The 21,782-nt window shown below is 36.1% G+C and overlaps 1 protein-coding gene across 1 annotated transcript in view; it reads left to right on the top strand.

Moving 5' to 3' along the window:
• CASK (calcium/calmodulin dependent serine protein kinase) overlaps positions 1-21,782 on the top strand; it is a 631,366-nt gene that overhangs the window by 592,846 nt on the left and 16,738 nt on the right. The window contains exons 17-22 of the mRNA XM_042782642.1: positions 2,978-3,063; positions 4,359-4,427; positions 7,104-7,172; positions 8,616-8,651; positions 10,462-10,658; positions 16,212-16,327. Coding sequence (XP_042638576.1) covers positions 2,978-3,063; positions 4,359-4,427; positions 7,104-7,172; positions 8,616-8,651; positions 10,462-10,658; positions 16,212-16,327 — 573 coding nt within the window. The remainder of the gene's footprint in view (positions 1-2,977; positions 3,064-4,358; positions 4,428-7,103; positions 7,173-8,615; positions 8,652-10,461; positions 10,659-16,211; positions 16,328-21,782) is intronic.

The following is a 21,782-nucleotide window of genomic DNA, read 5'->3' as shown; positions in this document are numbered from 1 at the left end:
TTTATTTCAGGTTTTTCCACTAGTTGGTGCCTAATCCACTTCTGTATAGTTCCTTTCAAAGCTCAGGGCTCCAGGATTATCTTCTGTATCTCTGTCAACTGGTTTTTCTTTTCTTTGTTGAAGTGGGTCTGTGTCACTTGTCTGCCTATTCCTCCATCTTACCAGAAGTCCTCTTTTTCTTTTTACATCTACTTTGATTACTTTAACATTCATAAGACTAATTCAGGCTTTCTATAGCTTATGTTTTAGTAGGTTACATTTTCCTAGAAATGTATCTATTTCATCTGCTTTTCTAATTATTTCAAAATGTTTATTAATAGTGTTCTCTTATCTTTTTATTCTCTGTGTTGTTTCTGGTGACTCTTACTCATAGTGGTTTGGCTTCTTTTGTGCTTGGCGATCTTTGATTGGGAGCTCAGTGCTTGTTCTAATTAGTGGAAGTCCTGTGTGCCTGAACTGGAAATGCTTTCTTCCAAAGCAAGTTTGCTCCTCCTTCTGCCACAGGATGCCACTGATCTGGGCCTTGAGCCATACTGAGTGTCTTGGCTCCTTACAGAATCCTCTGCTCAGTTTCTCTTACTTGCTATTGGCTCAAGGCTCAGAATCCCAATAGCAGGCATTGCTTTTCTGGCATTCACCCTTCCCACTAGTTCACTCCACCCTCATTTTGCCACGTATCTGGATCCAGCTCACAGGGTTCTTTTCTATAGATGGGAAATTGGGGATGGAAGGGGCATGTGTCCTCAGAGATTTACACTTCTTTGTGAGACCAGTAATATTTCCAGAGATATGCACTAGACAAGATATTGTTGGGCTATAGTGAGAAAGTCTTTGAGTGTCTAATCAGCCATAGGGGTAGCAAAAGTCCCCACACTTTTTTTATCATGTTAATATTCAAACATGGAGAAAAGTAAAGAGAGTAGTGCAGTGATCACCCAGGTATCCACAACACGTAATTATTATTAGTTACAATTATCATTAACTTATGGCTACACTTGTTAGTTGCTGGTGAGTCAGCTGTGACTCATTGCAACCCCTGTGTGCAGGGTAGAACTACTCCAAAGGATTTAAAAGGCTGTGACCTTTGCCAAGGTGCCTCTGGGTGTGTTCCAACTGCCAACATTTTGGCTAATAGTTGACCACTTAACCGTTTGCACCACCCAGGGACATGGCTACACTAGTCCCATCTATATTTGCCCCACTGTTCCCCCAACTGTATTATTTTAAAACAAATACCAGATATTTTATTTTATTTATAAATATTTTAGTATGCATTTCTAAAAGATAAAGACTCTTTATAAACATAACCACAATACCAGTAAACCAAAAAACCAAACCCACTGCCATCGAGTTGATTCCAACTCATAGCAACCCCCATTGGGTTTCCAAGGCTGTAAATCTTTACAGAAGTAGATTGCCTCATCTTCCTTCCGTGGAGCAGCTGGTGGGTTTGAACCACAGACCTTCTGATTAGCGGCCGAATGCCTTACCCGCTATGCCACCAGAGCTCCTTACAATACTAATATCTTACCTAAAAAAACGAACAATTCTATAATATCTTCAAATATCCACTCAGTATTCAAATTTCTTTTACTGCCTCCTAATTTTTGTTTACAGTTGGTTTGTTTGAATCACTATCCAAATGAGGTGCCCACATTGCACTTACTTAATATGTCTCTTAAGTCTCTTAATTTATAGCTACCGCCTCCCCCACCTCCCTTTTTTTCCCCTTGTAGTTTTTTGCTAAAGAAACTTGATCATTTGTCCTGCAGACTTTACCACATTCTAGACTTTGCTGTTTGCATCGACATCTGGTCATTTAATGTTGTCTCTGGCCCCCTTTATTTCCTATAAATGATAGTTAGGTCTAGAAACTTGATTTGATCTGATTCAGGTTCAAGCATTAAGTTCACATGCTTTCTACTTGAGGGCTTCAGTTTCTCAGTCTTAAAATGAAGACTGTTTTTTCTCACCTCACACCAATGCCTATGAGAAAATTCTGTGAGCACTTTTATAACAAAGTCAGTGTGTTAGCATATGTACCTTTTATAGATAAGGAAGCAAACATTAAGTAACACTCTGTGTAGTCACAGATTCTCAATCACTTTTTCCCGTTGGGGTATTACAAAGCATCTGAATGAAGCCTAGCAAGTTGTTATTAAAAAAAAAAAAAAAAACTGCCATTGAGTCGATTCTGACTGATAGCGACCCTTGTTGGGTTTCCAAGGTCGTAAATATTTATGGAAGCAGACTGTCTCATCTTTTTCCCATGTCGCAGTTGGTGGGTTTGAACCGCTGACCTTGTGGTTAGCCAAATGCCTTACCCATGATGCCACCAGAGCTCCTTAGCAAATTGTTATAAAAAGATGAAATTATGTTTAATACGATTTCAGTGTTACATATATATTATCCCATGACAATTCTTTGAAAACTGGCAACATTTTATCATATTTGGTAGATAATAATAATAATACACTTATATAGTTCTTATGTAACTGCCAAGAAGTGTTCTCGGTCCTTTACCTGTAGTAAACGCACTTAATCCTCAGAACAGTGCTAGGAGGTAGGTACTGTTTTCATTTCCATTTTACAAATGTGAAAACAAAGGCACAGAATGTTTCAGTAAATTACCCAAGGCCTTAAAGCTAATAAGTATTGAAGCTGGGATTTGAACCCACACAGTCTGGGTGCAGAGGCCATACTTTTAAACCACTGTCCACACTGCCTTTCTCTAAAAAAAATAAGCAGATGTCCACAGCCATCCTTCAAAACTGTACCTTCCATCAATAGACACATCTGTTTGGGTGAGTATACTACATGAGCTAAATAATCTTACTGAATCTTTGTACCTGTCTGAAACATTAGTCTTCATTATTTAACTTAATTTTTTTAAAAATTATTTACATTGTTTCTTTTGGATTTTATTATTATAACAGTATATATCATCTCATGTGTATAATTTCGTGTAACTTCTTAGGTACACTTCATGTTGGTGATGAAATTCGAGAAATCAATGGCATCAGTGTAGCTAACCAAACAGTGGAACAGCTGCAAAAAATGCTTGTAAGTAATTCAAAGCTGTTCTTTTTCTGACGATTGGTTTTCAGTTTGTTAGCTTGTTCTTTAACGCATAAATAAAGGATATTCTTTTGTTCTCAGAGTAGTTCTAGTACCATCATTAGTGTGGACTTGAACCTATACAACATTCATAAAAGATGACATCTAGGAGAACATTAGCATCTGATAGAGTTCAGAAATTTTTTGCCCATCTTCAGCAGTTTGAACCTTAACATTCTCCTTTCATAATTTATCTCCTGTTTCTTATCAAGCAGATGTTTAAGGAAAACCCTTTCTAATTGTGTAGACATGTGAACTCATTTCTCACTGACTTCAGCAGTGTCAGAAACCGCCTTCCTGTTTAGCTGAGTCATAGCCAGTTATATTGGATTTCTGTACAGCACAGGTGGGGGCAGGGAGAACATCATAGTAAACCAGGCCATTTTTGACCATCCCTCTATCCAACTCTGTGTTTAAATTCGAATTTTTTTTTTTTAAGCAGAATGACAGGCCCTTACCTATGTTTACCATCATAGCAAGCAGAGGGAGCTATTTCTGGACCTCTGGTTCCTCTTCCCACTGCAATGTAGCAGCCCCCCTTGTTACAAATGTCTATCAAGTGTGAAATAAGCACCACAGACTCACTCCAAAGAACAAATACATAAAGCCAAAGTATTAAATAAAAAGCAAATTTTATGTAGTACACCATCATAAAGTAGCACAAAACCAAACCCTAACCCAATGCCACTGAGTCAATTCTGACTCATAGCGACCCTACAGGACAGGATAGAACTGACCTCATAAGGTTTCCAAGGTTGTAATCTTACCAAAGCAGACTGCCACATCATGCTCCCAAAGAGTGGCTGGTGAGTTCGAACTGCCAACCTTTCAGTTAGCGGCCAAGAGCTAAACCACCAAGGCTCCTTGTAATGTAGCACGTTAACTAGAACTTTTATGTAATTACTTACTCTATTGTCTAGCTCAATTCATATTCACTCTTGAAAGGTGTATCATATAAAAGTTTTTTGTAGTCACATCTATCAAAAGGGAACATTTATATATTATATATACATTGCTGTGTGAACAAGACACTCACTCAGCCTTGACGTCGCAGTACATTTCCCAGGAACTTCCTCTACTGTAGATGTGAGCACTCCTTGCTTTATAATGAGGTTTCCCTTTAGCACTGTGTGCTCTCTGATAGCTTCCACTAATTACCCCACACATTTTGAATGGTTTCATATGTGTTTTTGTGTGCAACATTCATTTGTAAGAGAACTTTTTTTTTTTTTTCCCTCCAGAGGGAAATGCGGGGGAGTATTACCTTCAAGATTGTGCCAAGTTACCGCACTCAGTCTTCATCCTGTGAGGTAATGACTCTAACAAACCACCCCCATCTCCTCTGAGTTCTTAACTAACTGTCTGCTGATGGCTGAATGTTTTTGCTTTCTGGGAAATTGTTTCTGCCTGTGCTGTTAGATCACTGCACACCAATTTTACAACAAAGATAACGGAACAGAGTAGGTCCCATCTACCTACTCAGCCCTGCTGCCATGTGATCTCCTCGCACTTTAATCTTAGGTTGAAATCTAAGTAAAACATAGAGATGGTACAAATAATGGCATATGACATAAAGAAAAGATGGAATCTCTGAGAAAAAAATAAAGACCATAATTGCATTAATATTTCCAGGAAGTATATTCACATAGATAGTTCTTCTTTCCAAGAATCTGCAAAGTGGGCTGTTTCTGTTAAGATAACAGTGATTCCATATTTATGACAATTCTCTCTAGTTGATGTTAAGTACATAAGGAATTGGTAACTTACACTAGAGGAATATAGGCTTTTGTAACTCTTTGTGAAATTGTTTAAATTAGGAGTGTTATGTGATTCATAGATAAGTTTTTTCTGAAGTAATCCAACCCCAAAGTTGTTTTCTTACAATACTTTTATCTTATAAAAATTGTAGCCTTTCTAACCTATATTATTCAGTTTTATGTTGGTTATTAAATGAAACTCAAAAGGGTTCTTTTTATATTTGGAACTGTAAACTGGCATAAATGGCAGCATTCTTCAGTTATTGCACATTCAGCTTGAGTGTATTTACTGAAGCTTATCTTTTATGTGCATCTTCCAAGTCTGTGTGCATCAATATGAAGTATGCATTTCATAAAGTTAATTTTTAAGTCTGACAAGTAACTTACTGGAGCTCATCTAGAAAATTGGATTTGTACTTAGGAAAATTTGAGGGAGAAATTAATGCTTCTTCTAGTCTCTAGCAATGCTGTCAATTTCACAAGGAAAATCAGAGGCTTCATACTTTTTTTCCTAAACCTATTGAAGATAGTGTGTAAGAATCTGTAGTATTGCCAAGTATATTTTTAATGAACCATCACAGTTGGGGTTTCTGTTATATCAGGTCCTGAGCTTCTCTTGGTGGCTTCTGATGGAATTTCCATGAATACTGTATTTCATAAGAATATTTAGAACTGCTTCCTGCTCTGGAATTCAGAGTACTGAAATTTGCTACCCAGAGCACAAACCTGGCTGGGAATGAGAGAATGTCATATGCATATTCTACATAAATAATTTTAATATTCTAAAATTGCAGATGTTCCTCATACCATTTATCTGTTGAAGAAATTTAGTAAGCACAGTTGATTTTTGTCTTTTTGTCTAACTAACCAGGAAGTACTGTTAGTTATTAACATAAGTTTCTCTTTCATTTTTAAAGTGGTTGACCTAATTTTGGAAATGGGACCAGTGTTATGCTGGTAAATTGTATGCTCTTGAGTAGGAACACACCGTCCTCTATTTAGCTTCCTTACCTTTCAATAGTAGGAAAAATGATGATACCTCTTCTCCTATCTCCACTCACACCCTTTTTTGGCCTTCCTATGCTCTGGCATAATTGAGACCTGTGGTTGGCCCACTTACTAGCTATGGCAGCACTTGCCAAAGACAGCTCTCTGGCCACCTCCATCAGCATCCCCCAGGCCTTTGGTAGGCGTGGACTCCTGGACCTCACCCTGCCCAACTGAACCGAGGCTCTAGAGTGGCACCTGGAGATCCGTCTGTGCATTACAATTTGAGAATGCTGATCTAAGCCATCTCATCTTTCAGACTAACAAGTTCCAGAATTTTTCTCTAAATCTTTTAGGGGGCAAAAAAAAATTGTCTTTTGATCAGACATGTACATTTCAAAGACTTAAAAGGACTCTTAACCAAAAGTAAAATATGTATTTATCTATCTATCTATCTATCTATTTATTTTCTCTCCTTGTTCTTATTGTTAAAGCTTATTTGTACAATAAGGAATAGAACATGGAAAGGATTTTGAGTGTGTTTAATAGTATACAGAGTGCGATCAAGGATAGTAGAAACAGGGATAGTGGCTCTTACTTCTGGGATTTTTGCCAGAAGTGTAATATTTTCATAGACACAAGATTATTGTTTTACTCAATTTGCTAAAATGATTTAAAGAATAAAGGTTTCATCTCTGGCCCATATCTGTCTTTCACCCTTATTAGTAGTAATATTTATCCTAGAATTATTCTAAGGTGATTGCAATGGGAGAAGTCTTTTTTCCCCCGTTCATTTCACTTTTAATTGAGTCATTCAGAAATTCTTGACACTGAAGCACGAAAAACGATTAAATATTTTCAAAACTAATTTTAATAAAAATTAGACAGTTGAGATCTTCAACATAATAATTTTATAGTAGTATTTGTCATTTTATGGTACTTGATAGGATTTTATATCAAATCACTCTTCTGGGTCCCATTGAAAGAAAGCAAAGGTTATGGAATGTTGGCAACAGGAAAGAAATTATTGAATGATATGGTCATCACTTGTAATATATAAATCTTCAAACTGCAAACATTTTTCGTGTTTCCATGGCATCATTCAAGTCAGTCAGTATGGCACCTTTACAGCTAAAACCTCAAAGGAAATGGTTGTCAGACTGTGGTTCGAACTGTTGATGTAAATATCTCTGTGTTTCTGTGCTGGTGTTCTGTGTTAATGAACCTTGTGTCTTATTTCAGAGAGATTCCCCCTCCACTTCCAGACAGTCCCCAGCTAATGGTCATAGCAGCACTAACAATTCTGTTTCGGTAAGAACTCTAGCTCCACACAGCAAAAGTGTGAAAATTTTGTTGGTGCTCACCTGCCATAAGTGTTCTAGTTACATGTGTTCAGTGGAAATTTTGTCTTCTGCTGATATACAAGGCTACTACAGCTACAATGCAGTTTACTCCTGGAAAATCTTTTTCAACATTTTCTTCTCATTAGAAATCCTTTTCATTAGTTCAATTTGAAAAAATATACTTCAAGACTGCTTTGGTCATTCTAAAAATATTTCTGTTCTACCCCTCTATTATTATTATTTTGCTCTAACCTATGCAAAGGATATAAATGGAAATTTGTTTAAATTTCTAAATACATATGTTTTTAATTTGATAAAGATAAAGAACTAAGAATTTTGCAGAGCAGGCTTTTGGGTTTTCTTGGGCTTTGTAGTTTTCTATTCTGAGTGATATCAGCAACATGTTTTAGTTTCCGCTATCTAAGTTTATGAATTGGTGTGCCCTCTGTTATTGTGGTACGTGCACATATTTTGTGAATTATAAGCCTTGCCTGGATATGAAAAGCAAAAGGAACTGGCTTCAAACTGCACTTAAGCCATGCTGTTATCACATCTTTAACACAAAGTACTTTATATTCAACTTAAATTTGAATTTGACCTTTTTTTTTTTTTTAGAACTATCCATTTTGTAATATGTAAGAAATTATTTTTAATTTGTTTAAACAAATGGAAGCACATATAGGTGCAGGTTTACAATATTTTGGGGTAACAAAATCCTCTCTAAGTTTCTGATACTGCTGTTCATCACGCAGTAAAACTATTGGAAGTTCTAACAATGCAGCAGTATCACTTTTTTCCTGCCAATTAATTTGCCCTTTTAAAATATATCCATTTTTTAAATAAGGTACAATTTTAAAGAATTTAGAAATCACCTCAAATGGAATGATATTCTAAGTATATCGGTAAAAGAAATTACGGAAGAAAATTTTCTGTGACTTGATTCTGAACTTCAAAACAGGCTACTAAAGGAAATAATTTGTAACGGTTAACGTTTAATACCTTTAAGATGGTAAAAATCCATATAGTCATTGAATTTTTCAAAATTGAAATGCTTGCAGTGACTATGTTGAAAAGGGCAACAGGTCTTTTTAGTTGTGGGTTTTGGTTTTGGTTTTCAAATAGGCTGATTCACCTGCAGTGGCTTTTGTGTTGAAGATGCTGAGTTGTTTCTTAAGAACACATTTTCTCTCTGCTTAAACTTACCTGCTTTCTTCAGCTTGCTGCTAAATGGCCTGGGTTTGATTTTTTATATATATATAACATTTCTGAGAAATGGAATAATGTATATTATCTCTTTACAACTTAAATCTAGCTCATTTTTTTAAACCATATTGTAACAGAACACACATATTACCTTGTACTCTTGAAAAGTAAATGAAAATTTTTCTCCTGGGTTGGCTTTATTCTGCAGGACTTGCCGTCAACTACCCAACCAAAAGGACGACAGGTGAATAGATATCCTCTATAGAAACTTCTCTAAACTGAGCTGCTAATAGCCAATCCTTTATTAACCCTTTCCATCCCATAATGTCTGCATTTTGGACCATAACATTTGAGCATTGGGAGCTTGTACCATTTCATTTTAACACATTATACATGACTAATTTTCTATAGAGATTTTTTCCTCACATCTTTGTAGCTGTGATGGTTATTGTAATTTCAACCTGATCATTTTGTGTTACTCGTTAAGAATTCAGCCTTTGGGGATCTTGTGGGTATGTTATGCCTGTCTCTGGGGTAGAAAAAATTTAAAAGATTCCAAAATTTTTAGAATTCTCAGAATAACTAAAACATACATGCCGATAAACAGTTTTAAGAATATTTTTCTGAAAAATGAAACCTTTTGGTTAATGTCGTATTTGTATGTATGAAATTGTCAAAAGGCATTTACATGAGAAATAACAGTACACGAACATCCTTTCTTGACTGCTAACCAGAAGGCTGGCGGTTCAAACCCACCAGCCACTCCTTGGAAGGAAGATTGGGCAATCGATTTCCATAGTGATACTGCCTCGGAAACCCAAGGAGGGGTCGCTATGAGTCGAATCGACTCGATGGCAGTGAGTTTGGATTTTTTGGTTTATGCCTGTTGTTAGTTCAAACCTGAAAAGTTAACTGCTCCCTAACACTAGCAAGTGACTTTCAAATTGCCAGCACTTTAAAAATACAGATTTTAGATGCACATGCAAGAGACTGGTTAGATTTCTGAAAATGAACTTACATAGACAAATCATGCAGTGATTCCAAAGCCTTCAGGTTGGTTTTACAGTGACTTCAACATTATTATTCAAACTTAATTTCAGGAGGTAAAAATTTTATGGGATTTTTTTTCTTGAAATGTGGCTTTAAAAATTAAATTAACACCTGATAGAGTTCACCTGCAGTTTACTCAAGACTCTTTATAATTGATGTAACATTGGGTATCTAGTACTTTATTAAAGCATTCTGAAATCCAGTTATTCATAAAATGCTGCCACTTAATAATCCCTTATAAGCTAATCTACCTCTTTTTATATAATATTTACTAGGTAAATTCACATATCATAAAACACAGAGCCTTGAACTATGTCTACCTCGAAGCTCTGTACTGATTTCGAGTGTTATATTGGCAAAAGTAGAATTCAAATTTAATTTTCTTCTCTCAGAAGAGAAAGATATTAAATATATAGTCCTTTTAATAGAACAAAACTATTTTAAAAATCTTTTTAAAAATTTGTTTGTATTACATAGAAGTTTATTGGCAGGGGGTTGACACACTGCCAGTTGTCATGTAGGCATTTTACAGCAAGATACCAACCCGAAGTTCTTGCTATTTTTATATCACGTGCCTCTTTAGGTCTTTAAACTGACCCTGAATGCTAGTATTAATGGCTTAAAGGCTGCCACATGGTCGTGACAACTTATCATAACATCAACTAAATATATGTAGGTTTTAAAATGGTAAGAATATTTCTCTATCATTCTAAACCTATTCTGTGATAGTAAAAGCACAAATTAAGTATTTTTATTAAACATGGATCTTAAGCATTCTCTTCAAATAGAAACAGCACAATTTTGAACCTTTACATAGCAAAGATAGTATGTTGTTTCTAGTGGCAGACGTTTCTCTGTATTGTATTTCCATGCATCATGTTTGCTTTCATCATCTGCTGAAGTTCTGTTTGTATTGTGTCGGTGTGTGGTTATTAGAAGATTAGAGCTACCTGTTTTCTTTCAGATCACTTTGGCATCCTTTCTTACAAACTCCTGTTTTATAGATCTATGTAAGAGCACAATTTGAATATGATCCAGCCAAGGATGACCTTATCCCCTGCAAAGAAGCTGGCATTCGATTCAGAGTTGGTGACATTATCCAGATTATTAGTAAGGATGATCACAATTGGTGGCAAGGTAAACTGGAAAACTCCAAAAATGGAACTGCAGGTCTCATTCCTTCTCCTGAACTTCAGGAATGGTATGTTTTTGTGTTTGGTTATTTTATTTTGTCATAAAAATGAAATCCATTTTTCAACTTCCTATTATTATTTTATAGTACAAAGCTGGTTTTGATATATTCCTTGCTTTACCTGCCAAACAAAATTCAAATTAGTTATCCAAGAATTCTAAATCCTCAACACCTAGTGGGATCCTTGGTTAGAGTCAGGTACTGTAAATGGACCATCACACAGTTGCATATAAGGAAAGGAAGCCCTAGAGAGAAACAAAGTTAGCCCAGGTCACATCACAGAAGCATAGCATAGCTATGAAGAGAGCCTTCCATGCCTGCTTGCAGTTTTGAATGTTTTCAAATTGCATTCTTAAAAAAAAAAAAAAACATTATTTATTTTGTTGTTGCTGTGTAAACTATCCACAGCAGAACATACACTAATTCAACAATTTCTGCATATACTGTTTAGTGACATTGCTTGCATTCTTCATGTTGTGCAGCCATTCTCACCCACCTTTTCTAAGTTGTTCCTTTCCATTAACATAAATTCACTGCCCCCTAAAGTTCCTGTCTAATCTTTTGAGTTGCTATTATCAACTAGACCCCACATTAGAACTACATTCTTTTAAAATGTACCCTCCCCATGCCTCACCACCCCATTCTACCCACTAGCAAAAAAAAAAAAAAAGCGCAAATGTAGTGATTTATCCTCACTCAGACTATTTGAAGATAAAATTTCTTTCACTATTAGGAGAAAGGGGAAGTCAGAAGTTTTGTTCTTTGCCAGTACTTATAAAATGTGTTTTCTGTTAGAAAGTTTGTGTTTTGAAAGCAGGTTAAAGTCAGACAGGGTTTTTAGGTACTGCTTTTTACTAAGAGAACAGGAACTAATTAGAAGTCACAGATTACTATATATTTTGGTATTAATGTTGCACTTAGTTGAACTCTTTGGAAAAATTTTGATGGTTTTACCTCTGTCAGTACTTTGGCAATATACCAGAAATCTACTGCAATCTAAAGTGTTTCATGTGACAAAAAAAATAATAATAATAACCATTAGGCACTGTGCCAATGTCCCCAGAACTACTTGGGGACCAAAGAAATTGAGTCCACAGCCTTTACCCATTTTTCTCACTAAACTTTTCGGCTATCCTATGTTTCCCATACATGTTCTTAAATGTAGAATGTTGGAGCTGATGAGAACTGCAGATGCCATCATTTTACACACGAGGAAACAAGCCCAAACAGAGGAAGTAGCAACCTTCTATCTTGCATTGTCTTTCAGTCTGATTTTCAAGAAACAGTTAAAGCATAAGCAAGAGGAAAGTGATTTCTAAGTCATTTTGATTATGTTGTTGTTACGTTGTTGCTGATATTGACATTTTATAAAATGTCTTTTTGAATGTTGTTACATATTATAAGCATTTGTTGAAAATAATGATATACATTCCAGACCTCCTCTCCCTAATTAAAACATCTATATAATATCCACCATGTTTAACTCATGCCAAGAACTCTGTTTCCTCTGAAAAAATCCTAAGAAATGGCAGTGGAAAGAGCAAAATTGCTTCCTGTGTCCCGTAATGGTGAACTAGGTTATTTAGATCTATCCTCGAGCTGGGAAAAAAAAAACGAAAGAAAACTACTGCAGAAAATATGTTTTGTTAAATTACCTTAAAAGCATGGAGTAGCTTAAAAGGCATCAGGGAACTTGAAGACCAATTTTTGTATGAAAGCCTTTAATCAGACCAATAAACAGAATACTGGAGTAGCAAATTGGCCCATTTTGCCATTGGGGCATTTATTATTACTGCATACTTCTGTGCCAGAGGACCAAAGTTAAGATTCAAGGCCTGTACCAATTGAGGGATCTTTTAGGAGACCCTCACCATATTGTTAGGACTTCAAAAGCTATACTTCTATATATGTTTGTTCCCTTCAACAAGAAGGGATCGAGTGTGCAGTGGTTAAAGCATTCAGCTGCTAACCAAAAGGTTGGCAGTTCGAACCACATCTGGGAGAGAAAGATGTGGCAGTCTGTTTCTGAAAAGATTTACTGCCTTGGAAACCCCAGGAGACAGTTCTGCTCTGCCTGTAGCATCATTATGAGTCAGAATCTACTCGATGGCAATGAGTTTCATTTTTTTGGGTTGTTTCATTCAACACTAGGTCACTGTAGAGAAGCCTGTCTTGTCACCAAGCAGGTTAGAAGACAAGAGTAAAAGGAGAACAAAGTTCTGATAAAATTATGGCCAATGATCTACTCTAAATGGATTTGCACATAGCCTGGGTCAGCCAGGGCACCTCAAACCACACACTTGACTTTTTTTTACTTTAGTAATAGTTCCAGATATCTGTTGTTGTTGTCGTTACATGACGTCAAGTCGGACCCGACTCATAGCGATCCCTCCTTGGGTTTCCAAGGCAGTATCACTACGGAAGTAGATTGCCCAACCTTCTTTCCAAGGAGTGGCTTTGAGGGTGGAAGAGGCCATGAGCTAAGGCATGCAGGCAGCCTCAAGAAGCTGGAAAAGGGAAGAATACAGATTGTCTCCTACAGCCCTAGATACCTGGTATAAGCAAAAAGAAAGCCTATGAACGAGTTTTTACTAGGCCTAATTCTAAACCTCATCCTAACTTCCACATAAACTTTTTCATGGACAGTAACCAGCAAGAGCCAAAATAACCAGGCATACAAGGAAACAAGGTAGCATGATTGAGACCTTTCAGAAATGACAGCAGAAACAAACCCAAACCCACTTGAGATATTGGAATTAGGAGACAAAGCTTCTTGAACAACTATGCTTACTAGATTTTTTTTTAATTGATACTTAAAGGATATCTTCAGGAAACAGGAGACTTTAGAAAATGACTAGCAGATTTGAAAAAGAGCCAAAAGAAACTTCCAGAAATAAGAAAAAGTACAGTAATAAAATAAAAAACTCAGTGGCTGTTCATCTATTAAAAACACACTGCCATCAAGTCAATTCTGACTCATAGCAACCCGCTAGGACAGAGTAGAACTGCCCCAAAGGGTGTCCAAGGCTGTAATATTTATGGAAGCAGACTGCCTCATCTTTCTCCCTCCTAGCAGCTGGGAAGGTTCACACTGCTGACTTTTTGGTTAGTAGTCAAGCACCTAACCACTGTGGCACCAGAGCTCCTTACATACCTATTAGAAAGGCTGAAATTAAAAAGATGGACCATACCAAATGTTGGCAAGGATGTGAAATAACTGGAACTTTCATCTACTTCTGGTCAAAATGTGTAATGGTGCAACTGGTTTGGAAGATAGTTGGGTAGTTTTCTAGAAAGATAAACATATACCTATCATAAACTCACTGCTGTCAAGTCGGATCCGACTCATAGCGACCCCTCCTTGCGTTTCTGAGGCGGTATCACTATGGAAATAGATTGCCCAACCTTCCTTCTGAGGAGTGGCTGGTGGGTTTGAACCACCAGCCTTCTGGTTAGCAGTCAAATGCCTTAGGCACTACACCACCAGAGCTCCTAGGTATTTACTCAAGAGAAACTACGCAAAGGTCCATGAATAGGTGAATGGATAAACAAATTATGGTCTGTCCATACAATGGAATCTGAAAATCATTTTAAGTGGAAAAATGCCAGGCCAAAAATGAGAACATACTATATGATTCTATTTATATAAAATTCCAGAATATGAAAGCTAATCTGTAGTAACAGTGGTTGCCTGGATATGAGGGAGGGAGGAGCTAAGAATTTCAGAGGGGCATAGTGAAATTCTACAGGTGTTAGAAATGTTTGTTAACTTGATTGTAGTAATGTTTCCATGAGATATATATACACAGAGTGAAACTGATGAAATTATGCAATTTAAAACATGTTCAGTTTATTACAGAAAACCGAACTCAGTAAATAAGCAAAAAATGTAGAAGGAGAAAGAGATTCTAACTGGGATGATGAGGAAGAGGCTCACTGGGCAATATGTGCCTTGAGACTTGAGTAGGACTTTGGAGGTAAAGGAAGGCATTCTTGACTGAGGGGAAAGAGCATTTTCTTCCCCTATTGGGAAAATGAACTGGTCTCTAGAATATCAGCAGGGATGCAGTACTAATGAGAAAGATTTGCAATAATATTATCAGAACCAGAAACTTTGTTCAAATGTATTGCTACCATGTTACATTTTATTACATTCGTGGATGAGAAATCAATTTATTTGGACCTAAATGCCTTACTTTATTTATCCTTGTTAAATTTCATCTTGATTGACAGGGCACATCAATCTAGTCCTTTGATAATGCTTTGGGTCCCTGTATCTGTCATCTCCAGACTATATAAAGAATTCCCCCAAATCAATGTGAAGAAGACAGATGGCTGAAAAGAAAAATAGTCAAAAGACTGAAAAGGCACTTTACCATAGGGAAAATTTAATGGCCAATAATCTTAAGATGCTCCATCTCATTAGTAATTAGTAAAATGCAAACAAAAAGCACAGTGATATTCCCTCACTTATCACCATGATGGCTAAAATTAAAGGCTGATAATACCAAGTGTAAACAAGGAGTCAAACAGTGGGAACTTTCATATACTGCTAGTGGGAGTAGAAAGTAGTACATCCTCTTTGGAAAATAATTTGGCATTTACAGTAGCATTGTACAGCATTTGGTGATCTTGGGCTCTCCTTATATGTGGGTTTCTCAGGGACCCTCTGGTTGGTCCACAAGCAAAATCATTAAGTAAGCAAAAATTTCTGTGGCAGTATCCTAAAATACAATATTTGCTTAGACTAAACCTAAGAGAGCAACTTTTTAACAACATCAGCACATATGTTACAGATGCTGAACACTATAATCAAGGAGAACAAAATTGTAAGTATCTGATTGTGATTGTAACTCTGGATGTAATTGTAGCATATTTTTTTTTTCCATCTTACACTAGAATCATCATGTTTAGTAGTACCATTTATTCAGCATCTTCTGTGTGCCTGGTACTGTGCTAGGGACATTATTTACATTTTTTTTTTTTTTGTTCTTATCCTTTACAGCAGTCATATAAGAGACTCAGAGGTTAAAGAGCTTGCTGATATAATATAATGACTAAGAGCTCTGGTGCAAGATAGTCCCCACTCTCCCATTTATTAGCTGTGATTTGGGACAGATTATTTAGCCTCTCAATCCTTCAGTCTCCTCATCTGTAAAATGGTGGCTTAACTTTGTGTGTTGTTAGAAAGATTAAATGACTTAATACATATTAAGGTCCTAGAAAAGTGTTAACACTAAGTGCTAAATAAAAGTGATAGAATGAGTGATAGAACTAGGATCGTACCCAGGCCCTGTCTTGATTCAAAATCTCATGTTCATCCCAGGCTTCTAATCCCCATCATTGGTTAGTGTACGCTCAAGGAATATGTTATTTTAGTATGAGCCTATATTTTTGAAACATTTCTAAGAAATCGTCATGAAAGCCAAAGAACAATGCTTATCTCAATGATTTGAAAAGTTTATGATGAGTATGTTCATGCTGGTTCATGTAAACTCTTTTATCAACACAAAACTATACATTAGTTTTGTTTGTTTGTTTGTTTGTTTGTGTGTGTGCTAGGCGAGTAGCTTGCATTGCCATGGAGAAGACCAAGCAGGAGCAGCAGGCCAGCTGTACCTGGTTTGGCAAGAAAAAGAAGCAGTACAAAGATAAATATTTGGCAAAGCACAACGCAGGTAGGAAAAAGTACAACTGTTACTGAGGCCATGTTAACCATCTCAATGACCTAAATAGATGCAACATTTCAATTCAATCTTCAGCGTTCTCTATGCAAAAGTTCCACCATATGAGATCTGCATTAACTTGAAATAACTTTTTAAGAAACATTTCACTCCTTATTGTTAATATATTGGTTATTTGCTAGAATTATACCATCTAGGAATAAAAGTGCTATTTTGAAATAGTAGTATCCTCTGGAACTAATGGAACTCAATGCTTTAAGTCCATCCCTTAGAAATGAGAGCTTTAGGGTGCTGAATTACAGGATTCTTACCTCTGTGGTTTGAATTGGTCTTGAGCAGAGACTTTCCCTCCTGGCTCCTCTCTGGCCTTTGAATGTGGCCCTATCATGCATGCATAGATGCAAAGATGCACTCTGAATAGATAGCTACACTGCAAATGATTCAGTTGTTGGTTTGAAAGAGCACAGATGACATAGATACTAACTTAGTTTGGTCAGTTTCTGTGACTAGTTGTCTTCTAGTCTTCATAGTATTCCCTAGGTCTTAAAAGACCAAGAACATTCTTTTGGCCTTCGCTACATGGTGTGTTTGTCTATATGGAAGATTGTGTTCATCTTAAGTCAAAACTTGCAGTTGTTCTGTTAAAAAACAGAAATGAAACATGGTCTGCTTGATGGAAAGTGAATTTGCTCTGTAAGCTTTCACCCAAATCACAATAAAAATTGAAAAAAAAAAAAAAAAAAAAACCATGGTCTGTCATTGCAGTTGAATTCCCAGAAGACTCACAAGATATAGCTTAAGCTAAAAGAAAATAGATGTTGATATACAGAGTAGGATTGATTTTCAACAACTTCTTAAAATGAAAAAAGTAAGGAACTTTTTCTGAGGAAATGAAAGCTCTATCATTGGCATTAGATTAGTTCCCAAGGCTTTAGAAATAAAACCACAATAAAAAATCAAGTGAATCCAGTCGTGCATACCCAATTAAACAAATTCTAACAAATATAAAATGCACTTTTTTTTTTCTGGAGAATGTTGTAATGTGTTAAGATTCACTAGGAAATTTATTTAGAAACTCTGAATTGTTTGTGTCTTTATCAGAGATTAAAAGTAAACATTTTTTAAATACTGTATAATGTGTGATGAATATGAGTGACCACATAGGTTAATTGAAAATAATTCAGTTAAATGAGGAGTCTTTCCCTTCATATTAGCTACATGACACCACATTTTCCTTTCCAATAAAGTGTATCATTTCAATTATGTACTACTACAGAGCACTTGTATCATAATAGCTTTTTGTTGTTTTACAAAGGGAAAACAATATTTAAAGCAGACTAGTTAATTTGGCAACTATTAATTTTAAATGTTCAAGCAGTACTATTTGAAGAAATTCACTGTGGTGCTAGTAGAATGTTTCTTAAAACAAAATGTGAGTGGTTATTGCCAAAAATTCTTAGTTGCTTTTATTTCCTTCAGCTTCTAACCCTCTCAACAAGCTCACAAGAAGATACATTGATATACGTGTACGTAAAACAAACCAAACTCACTGCCATCGAGTCGATTCTGACTCACAGTGACCCGCATTGGGTTTCTGAGGCTGTACATATTTATGGAAGTAGATTGCCCTATCTTCCTTCCATGGAGCATCTGGTTGGTTTGAACCGCCAACCTTCTGCTTAGTAGTCAAATGCCTTAGGCACTGTGCCACCAGAGCTCCTCTACTTACATGTGTGTGTGTGTGTGTGTGTGTATCCTTGTATTTTTAAAACAATTTAAAATGATACATAGATACAGATGACATTCAAATTAGTTCAAACCTACAAAAGCAAAAAAGTGACAGCTTAAGGTTGTCAATTCATCATTAGTTTTATATACTCTATTAATTGGGGCCATGTAGACAAGAGTATTCATTTTGTCAATATTTCTTAATTCAACTTTGAGTAAAAATAACAGGCTAACTGATTGAAAGACTAGAACTCTGTAAATGCTCCCAAAGAATCAGTTGTATCATTCATTTAAGAATTTGCCAGAGAATCTACATCCAGTTTGGTGGTCAGTATTCCAAAGTTCACTTTTTCCCTTCTTTGACCATTGGAGCATGACTGATCTTCTTACATTGTTCCTATTTTCTCTGATTCATAATAGATGGTGCACAGTGGTCCTGAAAACACACCTAGCAGCTTAATAGGCAACCTGAGAAAGGGCCAGGAATTAGGAGAGCTGAGTAACAACCCAACTTAGACCAATCACTTAGCTCCTGTGAGCCACCAAATGAGGGGATGCTAATTCTAAAGCCTAAAATTATTTTCTAATTCTAAAATTCAGTGGTTTTAAGGTTCTTTCATAACTGTACCTGACAAATGGGTGTCATTTAATAAAGCCAAGTACTCTTTTACCCTCCCTCATCACAGATTTTAGCTCTCTGGTAAACATGTATTGCCTATCAAATTTGAGGGATGACGCCTTTGATACAGAAGGCAGGAGCCTAATAGGGTAGAATAGGATTGCTTTTCCTGTCATCTTTTGACATTACACCTACAATCTCAAACCATGGACCTACCTAAGTTCTTCTAAACTTACAACTAACAAAGGAGGAGAGGAGGGAACCACCTCCTCTCCTTTTTTGTTACCTTCAGCATTTTCCTAAGCAGTGGTTTTCCTGGGCATCAGAGCCTTCCGCATCATGCTTCCAGGGTTCTTTCTACATGTCAGTGTTGATTGCTGCATGTGAGGCTCTGATTTTTATGCCCTTTGAAGAAAGTCTGAGCTTCTTAGAAGTTCCTTGCAGAGCCACTCAAGTTTTTTTGTAGAACTTTGTGTGAGTCTTCTTTGTGATGATATAGTCACAATATCATGTTTAGGGTTCCTTTCCCCACAAAATAATCACTCGTGAGCTCTCTCTTATTTTAGTTTCCCTGGTCATGAAAAGATGCCTGGCTTTTATCCTGCACTTTCTGAAAAATGTTGCCTGACAAGGCTTAGCATTCCTTTCTATCACCATCTCTTTGGATTTCTTCCACTTCATCAACCAGTTCCTCCATTCATTATAAATTCCAGAAAAACCATTTGTTTAGTGATTCCTTTTCCTTTACAAGAAATATGATTGTCAGAATGGAAAGTCAAGTATTTTATCAGCCATTCTACGTTTAGCTATAATGAAATTTCATCCTAATATGCTAAATTGCCTTTATAAAGAATTGCTCTAAAAGAGAAACTAATACTATTGACCTTTATCAGTAAGGCAGATGCTTTGAAGATACTCTTTAGTACCAAGAACTCGCCAAATGGCTCATGGGTCATAGATCAAACCATATTTCTCAAGGTTCTTTCCTGGATTTTTCAGAACATGAATGTAACATCCCATGTACTCTGTTCTTCCCATAGGATGCACTAAATTAAGGACCATATATTTTTGTTTCCTGCTTCAGATTTCTAGGAATTCACCATATATTGATATCAAGATCCAAATCTTATCAAATTCTGAAGTTCTCATATTTGTAGTAAAAATGAAATATTTGTCTGTATCTAGAACTGATAGGAACATTAATGCTTGAAGCAATTACTTCCATTTTTCTCACCAGAAAATTCCACATAACTGTTAAAGTCAGGGTGCTGTTCAAACTGTGTAGCCTCTGATGTAACAGCCCCTTACCTGAGTATGACCCTAGATAAATTTTGTTTGCCCCATATCTATAGTGATTAAAATAATTTTAACTACTTATCACATTTAAAAATCAAGATATTTAACATTAAAATCTATGTTTCTGGCATCCCTTAGAGAAAACAGAGGATGTGGCAACACTGGACCCACTTTCTCTCTTAGTAACTCAGAGCTGTTGCTGTCCCTTTTAGGTGGACACTCATTCTCCAGGACCTGTCACCCCTACCCCACTCTCTGTGCTTGTGCCTGGCCCACTTCATTCAGCCACGTTAGCTACCTGGCCGCTGCAGGCATGAGTGTGCGTTCCTTGGCCCCATGTTACCAGTGTGTAGTGCCTTTTTCAATTGGAGCATTTTACAGTGCTTGAAGATATTTGTAGCTTTTCAAACTGAGACAAAGATTCAATGTTAAAGGCTTTTTTTTTTTTTAATGGAAAAGATTCAACTGGAAAGTAGTTACCTAAATACTTAAAAGAAGTATCTGGAATGTTGAGTAGCTCACCAGGATATCAGGGTAATATGAACAAATGATACCAGAGAGTATTTCTGAAGCCTTGGGAATAGATTTGAGTGTGGTGTGTGTAGTGTTTAAAGCAAATATATTTTCTGCAATATGTGAAAGATTTTCAGCCTCATGCATTTGGTGCAAAAAACATTGTCATGATACTAAAAAAACTATACTCTGGAGGTATTGAGCTTCCTTAACCCTAGGACTTCCAAAAGATCAAGTTACTAATAAAAAAATTTTTAAATAAAAGTCTTCATTAATTTATTATTTTTTTTAATGTTAGGACTCTGAGCAGTGGTATTTCAATATCCTGAAATAGCCTATTTATATACATACCTAGACACATAAGAAGATTCATAGATGTGGTTAAATTATGCTTAATACCACACATTAATACTATTAACTTTGCAAAGCTTTTCTTTCATATAGAGAACTCTGAAGACAATAAAATGTGGTCCATAACTTCACTGACCTGTTGACATATTTTTAAAGTAATGAAAGTAATTAATGGACACGATTAGAAATTACAGACAGTACAGAAAGTAATAGAATAAAAAGTGAAAGGTTTCCACACCTACACTCTCTGGAAAGGGTTTCTTGCAACTAGTCCCACATAAACTTTCTATGCAAATCCTAGTATATCAAATCCACTGGCTTTTATGTAAGGATATTATTGAATTTTTATTAAAGTGAGTTTGTTTCTTAATGTGATTTATTTGCCTTGTGTTTAGAATATTGCATGATAAAGTTTATTTTGTGCATATTATACTTTTCTTTTACTAATATATTAAAAGCCATATTTCAATGACCCCTGTACATTTTTCATGCTGTCTTACTCCTAATGGCCTCTGTGCATGTAAGTAACCTGTTGAGTGACTATGCCTCTTGATTTGTTTTTGATTGTTTCCTTTCATGAAGTCCTTTTTTTAATTTTCAATCAGCAAGCAACTTAAGACCTTTAAAAGTTCAGCCTTGATGTGCTGTCCTTATATTCCTTATATCTCTTATTTTAAAATACCCTTTTTTTGTTGTTTCTCAACCCTTTGACCATGTGGTGATTTCATTTGGACCAGAGTAACCTCATTCCACTCATTTACAGTTCAAATATTTTCATTTAACAAACCTGTTCATTTGTTTGTGGTGTTCATTGTTGATCTCTAACTCATCCTTCTGTGTTGATAAAAATGACAAGTCCTAAATGCAGTAGGAATTGAGTTACAAAGTGGCAGACCACTGAAGGAGGGAGCGGGCTTTGTGTAACATTCAGAAAGCTTGTGT

This window comes from Orycteropus afer, unplaced genomic scaffold (genome assembly GCF_000298275.1).
Source record: "Orycteropus afer afer isolate SDZICR_OR568_19922 unplaced genomic scaffold, OryAfe1.0 scaffold00401, whole genome shotgun sequence".
Lineage (NCBI taxonomy): Eukaryota > Metazoa > Chordata > Mammalia > Tubulidentata > Orycteropodidae > Orycteropus > Orycteropus afer.
This window is presented reverse-complemented; position numbering and strand designations above follow the sequence as displayed.